Raw genomic sequence first — 13,331 nt, forward strand, 5'->3', positions numbered from 1 at the left:
ACTGCTGCAATGACGGGTCAAAATTTGAAATTCAATCGATTTCGGATGACAATCACGTGCGTGCTCTATAAATAAATAAATAAAGAGAGAAAAAGCCAGCCAGCCGCGCAATTATTGTAAATAAATAAATGCAATTATAAAAATTGCCGCTGCAGCCGTTGACTCGGTCGTCTTTTAATAAATTACAAAACAAAAGCAAACAACAAAAAATATGTATCTGGCTCTGTCCGCTCGACTGCATTTTTAATTAATTTATTTTCGTTCGATATAAATTGCGAGGGGGCGGGGTGAAAAGGGGGAGAGGGGAGAAGTGGCAGAGAGGCGGTCTTGCACAAAGACAAAAGCCAAGACAAACTTGTATCTTGCAGATACACATGATATTTCGCCTCCTTCAACGGCAACTGCTGATGAAGCCGATCCGCCATTAATTTATTTATTTAATACTTTTTGTGTTGGCTGGCTGTGCGTTTGATTAATCGGCCGCTCATTGTAAATATTTGTCTTTAGTTTGTTGCCAGGGAACTCGAGTTTACACCCCTCCCAGCCCCGCGCCCAACCATCAGAGGGGCATGTCTTTTAAGAACTCCTCGAGATTTGCCCTTTGTGTTCGCTGAAAGAGCTGGGTGCGGCCAGCTTCTTTTTACACATATATTTAAAATGCAAAAAGGAAGAATGGCAGCGGGATTACGACATTCACACCCGGGCGGGATCTAATCCGGGCTCATCAATAATTGATTGAGAGCCTGCATTTCCATTATGGCTTATAGGAAGTGGAGCCTTGCATGCCCCACATCAATTAGAGGCGATCTCCTGCTCTCGCTAATTCGATGGACTCCTCCAACACTCACGCACTTACAACTCCCCCACCCATTCTTTCTTTTCCCTTTTGCATGCAGGTCCTTTTCCCTGATTCACAGTGCAAGGACACTGGAATAAAGTATGTGATATGTGAAGATTGGCTCAATGCAAGATTGTATTCCACATTGCAGCTCTTTCAAACCGAAGTTTCTCGCTGTGTAATAGCTTCATTCACTCGCTAATCCTGACCGCACCTTCTTCTCCCGGCCACACTCCATCAAGAATGTACATATCTTAGTGGAGCGGAGAGGAGAGGAGGAGCCGCTCCCTTGCAGCAACTTTGTTATATTTTATACGGTAATTTATAATAAGTTTTTTCACGCACCTTTCCCGGTGCTACCCTTCCCCCATTTCCCCTCCCCCATCCCCCAGGCCCACGCACATCAAAGACCGAGAAACCCTGGAAAAGCGGGCAGCAGGAGTAAGACACTCAGCAGGCCACAACTTCAAGTTCCCCAGATGTATTTGAGTTTCAGCGCAGTCTGGGTCTGACTTACAACTAATGCAATATAATAAATTTATACAGGGTTACAAATAAATGTGGGCAGACCTCTGCGAGGCTCGCTGAGTGTGAGTGCGGTGTGTGTGTGTGAGTTGGAAAATAAATAAATAAATATTTTTAGAAGGATACACGAGATTGAAAAGGCGGGCCGCTCCTATTTCTCGTTTCCTGCTGTCGGTTGTGCGTTGTTTTGCTTTACGACACGCTGCCTCAGAGGGGGGCATTTGGGGTTATTTATCAGTATAAATTATTTATGCCGCATTACGGGCATAAAAATAAATAAAATAAATGAAGCCGGTCAACTAAATCCGATTAGAAAAGGCCCAAGAGGAGGCCGGCTACAAGATACTGAGATACTCAGATACTCAGATACTTAGATGCTCGGCTACACAGGCAGCGAGTCCATAGATACAAATTTATTTTTATAGATTAATCAACGAATTACTTGTGCAGCTGTTGCCGCAATCCCATTTCCCATTTTCATTTCCACATCGTATACGATTTATTTGGCTTAGCCATAAAAATGAAAATTTTCCGCCAAGTATTTGAAAATATAAACATTAAAATCGCTCTGTTATGGCCTTTTCGTATTTAATTAAATGTTTATGCCAAGCATTTAAACTAAATCGACCAGGGCCGAATATGAATCCGAATCCGAATCCGAATTTGTATCTGTATGTCTGCTTTGCATTCTTTATGTGTAAGAAGCTGTAAAAACTACTTGGGGAGTACTTGAATGGCCGCAGTTGTGTATTCTCCATGTGGGGATCGTTTGGGGATCGGTGCGCATATATAAAATATGACTGAATAATATAAAACAGAAGGCGATACATCAAAGCGGATTATACAATTTATTTTTGCTTTTATTTCTCGGCTGGGGATTCGTATCTTTTGTATTCTTTGGCTTTCGGGTTGTTTGGCTGCGTCGTTCGTATATATATTTCTTCATTTTTATTTTATTTATTTACTTTCCCGAAGATGTTGTATACAAAAGAAAATACAAAATGTTCGGCATGCGATAGATGCAACAGATGCAGCTGGCGATGAAGGTGGAAACAATGAGATCCAAACACGCTGGGCCACGTAATAAATTGTATTATTTGTAATATTTTATATAATGCAACCCTGAAGTTAGCAGCGGGGATCAGAATCCGAGGAACACAAATGTATCTCGCAGATACTGCGCTGCACTGCGGAAGCTGTGAGGTCTTCTCCGCTCGAAAGAGTGACGAGTGTAATGACTTTTGTCGATTGGGTTAAGTGGCTTGTTGGCTTCCTTCTCGAGCTGCGAGATTCCTTTTTCGAGCTGTGCATCTTTTTCCATTTTTATGCACGCCACTCGCTCCTCTTTCCCGATTCTCCACCTTTTCCCCGGGTTTGGTTCAAGTAGCTCGAATGTGGCACGTTTAGCATTCCCCCTCCGCTTTGGTAATTTGTCTGCATCGTTTTTTCTGGCAGCCGGGCTGCAGTTTTTGCCTGCTGGAAAAGGTAGCGACACACGCTAATCATGAGTGTGAGATTCTCTCAGACTCTGTCCCTCCGGTCCCTCTTTCTCCCTTTCTCTGCGGATTCCCTGCATCTTCTCCCTGCGGTTTGGCCCTCATCTGCGGACTAATTGAGTGGGAAAGTGGCGAGGAAATCGAAAGGAAAGGCTGCGGGATGCGGCATTGATTACAATCAGTAGAGGAATATATCTCAATTGTTTTCTGCAGTTGAAAAACGGTCAAGTCCGCCTTCAACGGTTTATAAGATGTTGATTGAATTTCGAGAATAGTACGAATAATAATCCCAATCTACATAGTTGATTTTCATAAAATCACTCAGTAGAAAAACAAGAGTATTCCCCTTTAGATGTTTCCATCCGTCTTATTGGGCCTAATAAAAACTTCCTCTGCGCCCACGATCTGCAAAAAGTTCAGTGAACTGATCGAGAAGCTGGAGAGGAAACCAATAATAATATACAACCTCTAATGATGCTCACTCGCATACACAATCTAAATGCGCTGGCAATAAAATATGAAAAACCGAAGAACAAAAAATGCGTAAAGGAGAAAAAATGATTTTTAACAAAGGCGAAGGCAGACAAATAAAAGTGCAATTAATCACCAGAAACCAAGGGGCCCAGACATCCAGAACTGAGACCCCTGGACCACGACGACTGACACTTATCGGCTTTATCTGCTTATGGCGGGGAGCGGAGGAGGAGTAAGTCGAGGTGCATCCACACAAACATATAAATATAAATGGAAGGAATTATAAATATTAAAGAAGCTGGTGAATCGCTGGCCGAGGATGCAGCCCATCAATATTTGACTTTTACACGTGGAAAAGTGAAATCGTATATTGATATGAATTTGGATATTTCCATGTGCTCGAAATAATGGAGTTATAATTTCAAGACTCAATCTTCAGTGGATCGGCAGAATTTATTACTCATTTTATATACCGAAATTTCAAAGGTTTGCACATTTTTTTCGGGTGCATCTGTGGCGTTGCCTTGCTGCGATAGCCGCGAAGCAACGAAAAATGCATCAGTTTTTAATAATAAATGAAATGTGTGAATAAACGTTGGGAAATATATGACGGTGATGGGGAAATGGGGAGAACAATCGGAAAGGCAAACAGCGGGAAAGCATAAACACGGCCGGCAACACTAATACCCAGGCAAACAAACAAAGATGCAGATACAGATGCCGCGGCGGATTCAGATTCAGATGCAGATGCAGATGCATTTTCCAAAGAATTTCTAAGCACATAAAAAGCAAAGCAAACGGTCAGTTGGGAAAATATTTAAAAAAGCATAAAAACAAAATATTTATTGAAAAGAGACGCTAACGAGCCAACGCCGCGGCGATCAGAGGCAAACGGACCGAAAGACAGACAGACGGACTTCAAAAATTGAGCACATGAGCAGGCTAATGCACATGCACATGTGTGCATAGCTGGCTGTTTGATTAATGCACTCGAAAGCGACAATAAACACGGAACACGGAACATGGAACATGGCCAAGAACCGGCCAGAAAATGAGTCGTCGCGCTGGGACCTCTTCTGCGCCCAGACAAACAAACAGCGCATTCCGATTGATCCCGGACCGGGCAACTCCTCATCGGATGCATGGGACTCTGGATTCTGAATGGAGCCCCATCGCCAGAGATCTGGGCTCTTGAGTGAACGTCGTCGACGTCTATTGGATAAATAAATACAAATTTTTATTAAAGTGCGAATTCTGCGGTGAGCTCGGTGCTAATGCAGTCGCAGTCCAACTCGAACCGGTCGTTAAGTTAAGCTGACAAAAAATACGGGCTCACTTAATAGTCGTAAATTTTCAGATACAATGTTTTAAGGTAACTTATTGAAATATAACTATGGAGCAAAGCCACATTTGACCTATAGATATCTTCATATATTGCAAGCGCATCTTAAGATCATTAAATAATTTTTTTAAATTTTTAATGATTCAAGATTCAGTCTCAGGAAGAGAAATTTACATTAAAATCCTAATACTGAATCTATCGATTCTAGCCCCAGATATTTCCTGTGCAGACCCATTCCGTCGTTGCCCTAATTGAAGCACACTTAGGGAACCACAACAAGTCACAAAATGCTCCATAGATCGAAATCAACCGCAGGCCACAGGAATTTCAATCACCTCTTGGTCGCCGAAGCGTTCCGGTGACTGCTCCCCAAGAACCCAAGTATCGGGGGATCTGACCTGAGAAGGGGTAAATATGTGGAGCAAATCTCCGCGGGAAGAAAGAGCGGCCGAGGAGAGCAAACAATGGTCGTGGAACGTGGAGCACGTGAATGCTGTCAATCATTCCGGGCAATGGGCACTCTGGTGGTGGGGCGAGGAGTTCCACAGAGCGCTGGGACCGGAGCTCCGCATTCCGCGCTGTGACGTCACGACACGAGGCGAAATGCCGCCGGCAGAATTCGCAGCCGAAGATTGAAGATTGCCGAAAGTCGCGCGAATCGTGAATCAAAACAAACCGAGGCAAAAGATCGGATAATGAATGGGAGAGAGATATAGACGGAAGCAGCGCTGCGACAGAGCAGTGGCAGCGCAGCAGCAGCAGAAGAGAGCTCCACCGCGCTCTCTCTCTCTCTCTCTTTGTAGAATTTAATTTGCAGAATTGAAGAGTCTTCTCTTAACTGGCATATGTACTAACTTAGATAACGATTCACTAAAGGTATATTTGAGGAAGATGAAATAGAAATATAGATAGTTCCCCATTTGGAAAACGTGCAATTTAAGTGGCTTTGATTCACTCACCCTTTCTTCCTCTCGGATCATCTCGGCGATCCCTGGCTTGATCTCCAAGTCATCGGCGAGCGAGGATCCCCCGCCTGAACCCACTCCGCCTGCACCTCCTCCAACTCCCCCACCGCCCACTCCACCACCGCCATGGTGGTGCGGCGGTGGAGGCGGTAGGCGTGGCTCGGCGGAGGGACCAGGTCCCAGGCCACTCAGTTCCATGGCAGCGGCCATGGCGGCTGCGGGTCCGAGGGAAAAACGGGAGTCTCCAGCGGGCGATGGCGGGTGGTGGGCTGATCCGGCGGTCTGGGAGGGATGTGGGGCGGGTGATGCGTGGTGGTGCGGATGCAGGGGCAGGGGCAAAGGAAGCTGACCCTGCTGCTGTGCCTGCTGCTGCTGGGGGCTCTGCGAGTGTGGTCTCGAGGATCGGGAGAGAGGTCCTGGCGTGGCAGCCGGCGATGGCATGTCCAGAGCATGGATAGCGGTCTCCAAGCGCCTCGTGGCTCCCGCTGCGGAGCCACTGCTCAGTGGTGGTTTGGGTGGAGGTGTCATCAGCGAACAGTCCCTCTGTCTCTCTCTTTCCTTTTGCTCCAGCTCCATCCTTTCGGCGGCTATCAGGCTGCTCAGTGGACTGGGTGGTGCGGGTGGATTGAATATTGTGTCCGCCGAGGGCCACCGGCGCTTTCTCACATTCCTGCCCTGCTGCCGCTCCAGTGGGGAAAGCCTCAGCTCAGCGGGATCCCAGTCCGAAGTGCGTAGCTTCTTCTCGGGCTGCATGAAGGCCAGTAGCTCCTCGGCCTCCCGTTCCCTGTCATGTTCAGTTCTGGAAGTTGAAGTACTCTCCTTGGGCGAGGAGGGCATCCTCTCCGACGAAGCGGCAGCCGCTGCTGCCGTGGCCGCCTCCATGTGGGTCACATCCGCCAGACCGCGCACTTTCAACATCTCAGCTATTCTGAGCAGAGGACCTATCTGGTCCTGGCTCACGTTGATCTCGCCGCGGTACATGAACTCCACAATGGCCTTGAGATCCGACCAGTTTACGTCCCGCATGATCACAATGGGATGCTGGCAGGGCGTCTCGGCCAGAAGCGTTTGGAAGTAGGGCGAGCAGGCGGACAGGACCATCTTGTGGGCCTTCATAGAGCGACCATCGCAGGCCAAGGTCACGTCCACGAAGCACTCGTTCTGGAGCAGCTGGTCGAAGATGGTGGTCAGGTTCGTCTGGTAGTTGTTCCAGCGCAGGCAGAATTGCTGGGAGCTGGAACTGGGCGAGGCCACCGAAGAACTCCTGCCCTGTGGCGAACTCACTGGCGAAGATCCTCCCCCTCCGGCTCCAGCATGACCTTGACTCTCCTTTTCCTCGTCCTTGGCTCCGCCAGTGGGTGAAGTGCGATCCTCGCTTTTGATACGCTTCTCCTCCTGCTCAGTGGGCGAGCTCCTGTTACTCTTGGGCGAATCGGCGCCCGATCCCGTCCCCTTGCGCTGCCTCTGGGCCACTGGTCCCTGTTCGGGCGCCACACCGACATTCGTCTCCGCCTGCGCCGACGCCATTTTGTCTGCAGCTGATCGTTGATCGTTGATCACCGGCGATCGTAAACGTTACGCGATCGTTATTCGTTACGCGACTCGCTCTTCACATAGCGTTTAAGAAGGCATTCAAAAATATCCGCGACAATTACGACGCTCAACTGAGAGTGGGCATGTACATGTGCGTATCTGTGTGCGTGCCAGTCTCTGTGTGCGTGTGTGTGTCTGGGCGTGTGTGTATGGGTGTTTAACGTATTCGTTACGTTACGCGCACTACGTGGCCATTTGGCAATTAGCCCGCCTCGTTCTTTCAGTTCGATTCGGTTCTCGTCGTCGTGTCCAGTGTTCAGTGTGTGCTTTCAGTCCCGTTTCTGTTTCGGTTTCAGTGTTCTATGGCTGTGTTGGCCAACAAACAGGGCCAAAAGTCTTCTCAGCACGAGCGTCTGAATTAGACTGAAATCGTTTTGCACATTTTGATACGGAAAAACTCAAAACAAACTTAACACACGACGACGACGATGGCCCACGACGACGTGGATGTGGATGTGCGGCTGTGGATGTGGCTGTGCCAGTGCCTGTGGAAAGCTAAGGCCGTCGAGGGGCAGGCAACGTTGATGTTGCAGCAACGGCAACGGCAACAGCAGAAGCGGCAGCAACAGCAACATCAGCAGCAACTGCTACTGCTACTGCTTTGTAGTTGTTGCTCTCAGGCTGCGACTGAGTTCGCGACGAAGTTGCGAATAGTTCGCGAACTGCTCTGCCGGCGCTGCGAAAGGAAAATGCGACGGAGGCAGCGCGGCTTGGCTGAGAACCGACGGCAGAGACAACGACCGAAGCAGCGGCGAGCCCGTTGAAAATGGCCGAAAACGGCGAGCTGTAGGCGCCAAAAAACGCCGGCTAACGGCACCGCATTCCTTTGCTCCTGCGCTGCGTTTTGGCTCTCCTCGAGCTCAACATCGGAATCGGCTTCGCTCGTCCTTCGTCCTTCGTCCTCCGTCGGCCTGCTCGACGCACTCGAACTCGTCCTCGTTCTCGGCCTCTCGCCGTTGCAACCCCCAAAATTTTGGCGCTTTGCCGCCGCACAACTACCGTTGCGTAAAAAGGATGCGTCGCTGCAAGTGGCAAGTGTGCGTGCGTGAGGAAACGGAAGTTGCCCCGAAAATGCAGCGGAGAGCGACGGCGATTGCGATTGCGATTGTGAGTGCGAGTGCGGACTCGAGCTTAGGCCTATTATTTTTCGGAGGTGCTGGGCAGGAGAGGGTGTGGACGAGCCCCACCGACCACTACCCCTGGCTCAAAATAGAGGAACACATCGAGGGGGTCTTCAGGATTTGGGAATGCGGCGAAAATATGGCTGAGTTGGCCGATTATTTAGGTGCCAATTGATGGTATATACTTATATCTCATGGATGTTCTTTTCTAAGATAAAATTAAATATTCTAATTAATATTAAGAGTTTGGATTTTGATATTCCTTTTCCTTAGTCTATGAATGGCTTAGTATGTTGTGAGAAGTGGAGGGTAGTGATCATTAGGTCTTTCGAAGCACATTCCTCTCTCTTTCTATTCTCCCCAAGCCATAACTCTTTCTCCCTCACGCATTCCTCATCCGACTGAGAAACAAAACTCGGCTGAAAGATGCTTCATTAATTAGTTCCGTTCGAGGGGTACCCCACTCAGCCCCCTCCCCCAGCGAAAAACCAACACGAAAAACTCTCTTCGCAGTCGACGTCGCTGCCAGTCGTGCATTGTAAACAAATGCTTAGGCGAAATCAAGATGTGCGGCGAATTGGCTCTCTCGCTTTCGCGAGAGAGATGGCTGGTGCTTTTCGCATAAGAGACGTTTCTCTTTCTTTCAGCTGCACCTGCAGTTTTCCACTAGTTTTTCTCGCTCTCTTCATGAGAAGGGGTTGGGGGCATTTGGGGGTGGTGAGCGGCCGAAGGGGCGGAGGGCGGGGCACTATCGTTTGAGACTGGTCAGCCTCGGTTTTGCGCCTCTGTGTGGGTGATTCCGTGTATGTGTTTATGATTATTTTTGTTATTGCCTTGCGCATTTATAATATGCGAAACATAAAATAAAAAACACAAATCTAGCAAAAATAATAAATTCTCGCAAGTGCGAGCGGGACGAAGCTACATATCAAGGTGAGCGAGCGAGAGGTGGCGAGAGGGGTCCACTACAGCCAGTCATAAATTATGCATAATTTTTTCGTGACTGGCAAATGGCGGCTGCTTTTCAGTTTGGTTACATTATAATAAACATCGGCCATGAATCGCATCGCGAATCGCGAATCGCGAAAAAGGGGCACAAATACGCGATCGGCAGGTATTCATCGATCAGATTATTCAGTATTCACCTGGCATCTGTGAATGAGTCTTTTAATGCCTTCATTCACTCGTATCCGGTGATTTAATGACGCTAAGTGATACTTTTGCCTACTAATGGCCAGCCCTTGAAATAGTTTTGGACTTTGTATCTCTACTATTTAATGAGTGTGTGCTATCAATTCATAAGTTATTCGGTCTTCTATTTTTTGAGTATTTTGAATGAAAAGTTTTTAATAAATTTGATAGGCTCCAAATAATATTTTTAAAACCTCTGATATTCTATTATACCACCTATGTACACATGTGGTAATGATTGCACCACTTATGACCCTTTGCTGAAAGTTCCGCCTATTTTCCCCCAAAACCATATGCAATTAGAACACTGTGCTTATAGCAACCAATGAATTGCAGCCAACAGAATTTGGATCAAACGCAGGAACACGAAAATGCATCACGCATTCTCTAAGTTGTTTGCTGTTGTGTTTCCCGCCATAAAGTGGAAAAGGGGGGAGGCGGGCGCTGGGAAATGGAAAATTGGGAAATGCCTGCTAGGCTCGCGACTGCAGAACGCGTTTATACGAAAATTTATGTATTTAACTGGTGACGACGACGCTGACGAGCAAAACGATGACGCGGACGTGAAAGGACATCGGAGCTGTGGAGATGTGGACGCCGGTTCGTGGGATGGAATCCACTGGATGCTGATGTCCAAAAAAGCGACGAAAGCCTCTGCGAAAGGCCAAAAGTGGGTGGGCCGGTGGCTCCGTGGGGTGGAGTGTGTGTGCGGGGAAAGATGACAACATTTGAGCCAAACAGACAAAGTTGCGGAGGGGTTGAGAGGTCGCCGTCTGACCCACACACATGAGTGAACGAACAAGCAAACAAACAAATAAAACGGTTGCCATGAGTGTGAATGCACTGGCAGAAAATCTAGGCTTTTTGGTTGTCCAAATTCATAAACTACAATGCAGTAACTGACTTAATCGATCTAAGTTGGACGGTAACGCAATTTATAGTCTTAGAATTATAATTAATGTAGTCAAACAAGTAATGTGGTGGAAGATCTCGCTGTTTTTGTTCGCAGTGAGGAATGCTGCGACCATGGAGGTGACCAAACGTACACATAAGGGGTAAAATGGGTACTGGAGAGGGGAAAGGGGATGGGGATGGGGCATCGCCGGCGGGGAGATCAGCGGGAAAAAATGTTGCATATTAAAACGCCAAATAGAAGAGTGCAACAGCAACAGGAACAGCGACAACGGCGACGTTGCAGCTTAGAGAATGCAGAAAATGGGTGGCACAAGGGTTAGCCCTTTGCTGATTCTTCGTCCTCAGCTGCTGCTTCGCTGCTTTGCTGCTCCTGCCGCTGTTTTTACCTTCGACCATGTCTGAAAGTTGGCTTACACACAAAAGCGATGAGCGATGATGCCTCAAATATGCAAAAATGCCTAGCGCAATAAAACCCCCTTGAGGGCGTATGGGCAATGAAAAAGGGCTTAAAAAGGGAGTCACCATGCCAGGGTGGGGTGAGGGTTTAGAGTCGGTGGATTGGCGGCAGGAGTGGACGTGGAAGTCCGAGCTGCTGACCATCGGGGTTGCAACGAAACTTGGAACTTGGAAATGCAGGCGAGCTCCGAGAGTCGCGTTTCGTTGCGTTGCGTTGCTAACGATGCCGCTGGCTGTCTGATTGGGAAACGCATTGAGGAGGGGGCTCTGAATGCCGTGCCCCAGGATGGGGCAGATGGGGCACATGGGGCTGCCGGCCAGGATTGAGCAGTCGGGGATCAGGTAGAGGGGTGCATGCCACAGACACAAACAGATAGACAGCCGGCCGAGAATGAGAACGAGAACGAGACGGAGGACGCGCACGAGGATGTGCCAAAGGATGAGCACGAGGACGAGGACTAGTCCTACGCCTCATCTAGGAACAGATGCAGAGGGAGAAATGCTAGCATAGAACCTAGAACGTAATCACAACTAATTAAGATCATATGCGCCATAACTCCACACACACTTTAAATAAGCAAACTTCTAGGCATCTATTTTATTGTGATTGTAGCAGCAGCTGCAGCAATTTCGCTCAGTGCACTCCCCTATTGGGCCCGCATTGATGGACAGTTAACGCGGCAAAACGAACGCGAAAACATGGTCAGAAGGGGGTGGTGGGTGGCTCGCCGAGGGGGCTGCCCCTTTCAGCGGATGCTGCTGCTGCTGAAGCCAGCAGGCTTAGACGGCGCAACTGTACCGAGGATTGTTTGCAGGAGAATAGGAAGAGCTCCTGGTGTCCTGGGATCCCGGCTGCCCGTTCCTGTTGCCCGGCGCCCCACTGGCAAGATTTTCGCGTGCGTTGCAAGTTGCCAATGTCCAGTGTCCTCTGCTGCCTGACCCCCGACACCCGACCACCGACCTCCGACCCCGCCCGTTCCACCCATGTTGCATGTGTGTCCATCTGCTGCCTGTATTTGCCCGTGTTTGTGTGTGTGCGTTTGTGTTTTTGTAGATTTTGCGCGCTGCGCCATTTGATTGCATTGCGTCGCTTCCGCTTCCACTTGGCCATTGTCGCTCCTTTGGAAAATCCAGCCCACATCCCCGCGCCCCTTCATTTATATACAAATGAACGCCTCCGCTGCCACGCCCATTCCGCTCGTTCAAGTGCAGACGCAGGCAAATAATTTCTTTTTTTTTTATTGTATTTGTCGGACGGCATCGACGACGTCTGTCGTTGCAAGTTGTTAGGCCATGTGGTCGAGGGGTGGCCATAGCTGCATCCCTCTGTCTTTCTGTCTTCTGGCGGGGATTAGCACATGTGCCCGTCCAGCAGTTGCACCTTAAATCGCCAGCCATTCGCTTTAAGTTCTCGCTGACATAATTTCCCCGAATCGGAATGATTACTGCTCCAAAGACAGGCCCACTGATTGAAGTCTCGCTCGAAGAATTGTCATAAGAAGCGCTCAAAAGACTGGCAGACTAATTAAAAGCCACGGCAGAAATATTAAAAACAAACAGGAAACCATTCGAGGTGGAAATCTTTGAGGCTGTGTTCATCTTCTGCGCAAAGGGGAGATTTCTTATAATTGCCAGCGGTGTTTGACAATGCACGATTATTATAAGAGGAAGAAAATTATAGAAGGGAATCTCCAGGTAATTGCCAGGGGATTTGTTTGAAGTCGGGGTGGCACGATTGCCAACTGAGTGATTTTCGTTTGTGGCATGGATTTGCACGAAGTATACGGAAGCATGCAACATTGATAAGTATGGAAAAATATCACATTTCGTAAAAAGCTTAGAACTGAGCAATCATAGGGATCATCTTATTTATTAAGCATAAGCAGAACTTCAAAACCAACGAAGTAATTATTAATTGCGGTGTGACTTCTACAAGTTTTTGATAGCTGCTCAAGGGGGTTTTCAGGTAATCCCCGTGCCCAGAGCCGCTTTCCTTTGATTTCACACCTGTGTGGGCCGTCAACACCTGGGTAAAGCTAAAGCCACAGAGCGGCAAAAAAGAAGAGGAAGCCACTACCCCGAAAAAAGCACCTGCACTTCTGCATTCCCATGAATGAGGCATTGAAACTGAATGAGTTTGCTCGCGACGCACACACAAAATGCATGAATGAAAATTTTGCCGGTGCAACGGGGGGGTGGGAAAAAAAGGCGCTGGGGGTGTGGCAAGCTGGGGAGTGGCGTTGCTGCGAATCTGACTACATGCAACGCGACTGTTCAATGGGCCACGCACGAAAACGCGACCCAAAAATGGGGGCCGTGCCCCCGAAAAATGTTGCTGTGTGTTGCAGGTTGCCAGTGACAGCGAAAAAAGCGATGCATCGCGGCCAGAAAGTGCAGCCGGAAAAAATGGAGCGG

At 48.4% G+C, this 13,331-nt stretch overlaps 1 protein-coding gene across 5 annotated transcripts in view; it reads right to left on the reverse strand.

Moving 5' to 3' along the window:
* The window catches only part of LOC6610258 (protein bric-a-brac 1), a 55,969-nt gene extending 48,373 nt beyond the window's left edge, over window positions 1-7,596 (reverse strand). For 4 of the 5 annotated variants that reach the window (XM_032719987.1, XM_032719984.1, XM_032719986.1 and 1 more), the window contains exon 1: window positions 5,635-7,596. In XM_032719987.1, the coding sequence (XP_032575878.1) occupies window positions 5,635-7,167 (1,533 nt within the window). In that variant the 5' untranslated portion in view covers window positions 7,168-7,596. The remainder of the gene's footprint in view (window positions 1-5,634) is intronic. The other variant, XM_032719988.1, reaches the window with a different exon arrangement.
* Between the last annotated feature and the right edge of the window lie 5,735 nt (window positions 7,597-13,331).

Source organism: Drosophila sechellia, chromosome 3L (assembly GCF_004382195.2).
Source record: "Drosophila sechellia strain sech25 chromosome 3L, ASM438219v1, whole genome shotgun sequence".
NCBI lineage: Eukaryota > Metazoa > Arthropoda > Insecta > Diptera > Drosophilidae > Drosophila > Drosophila sechellia.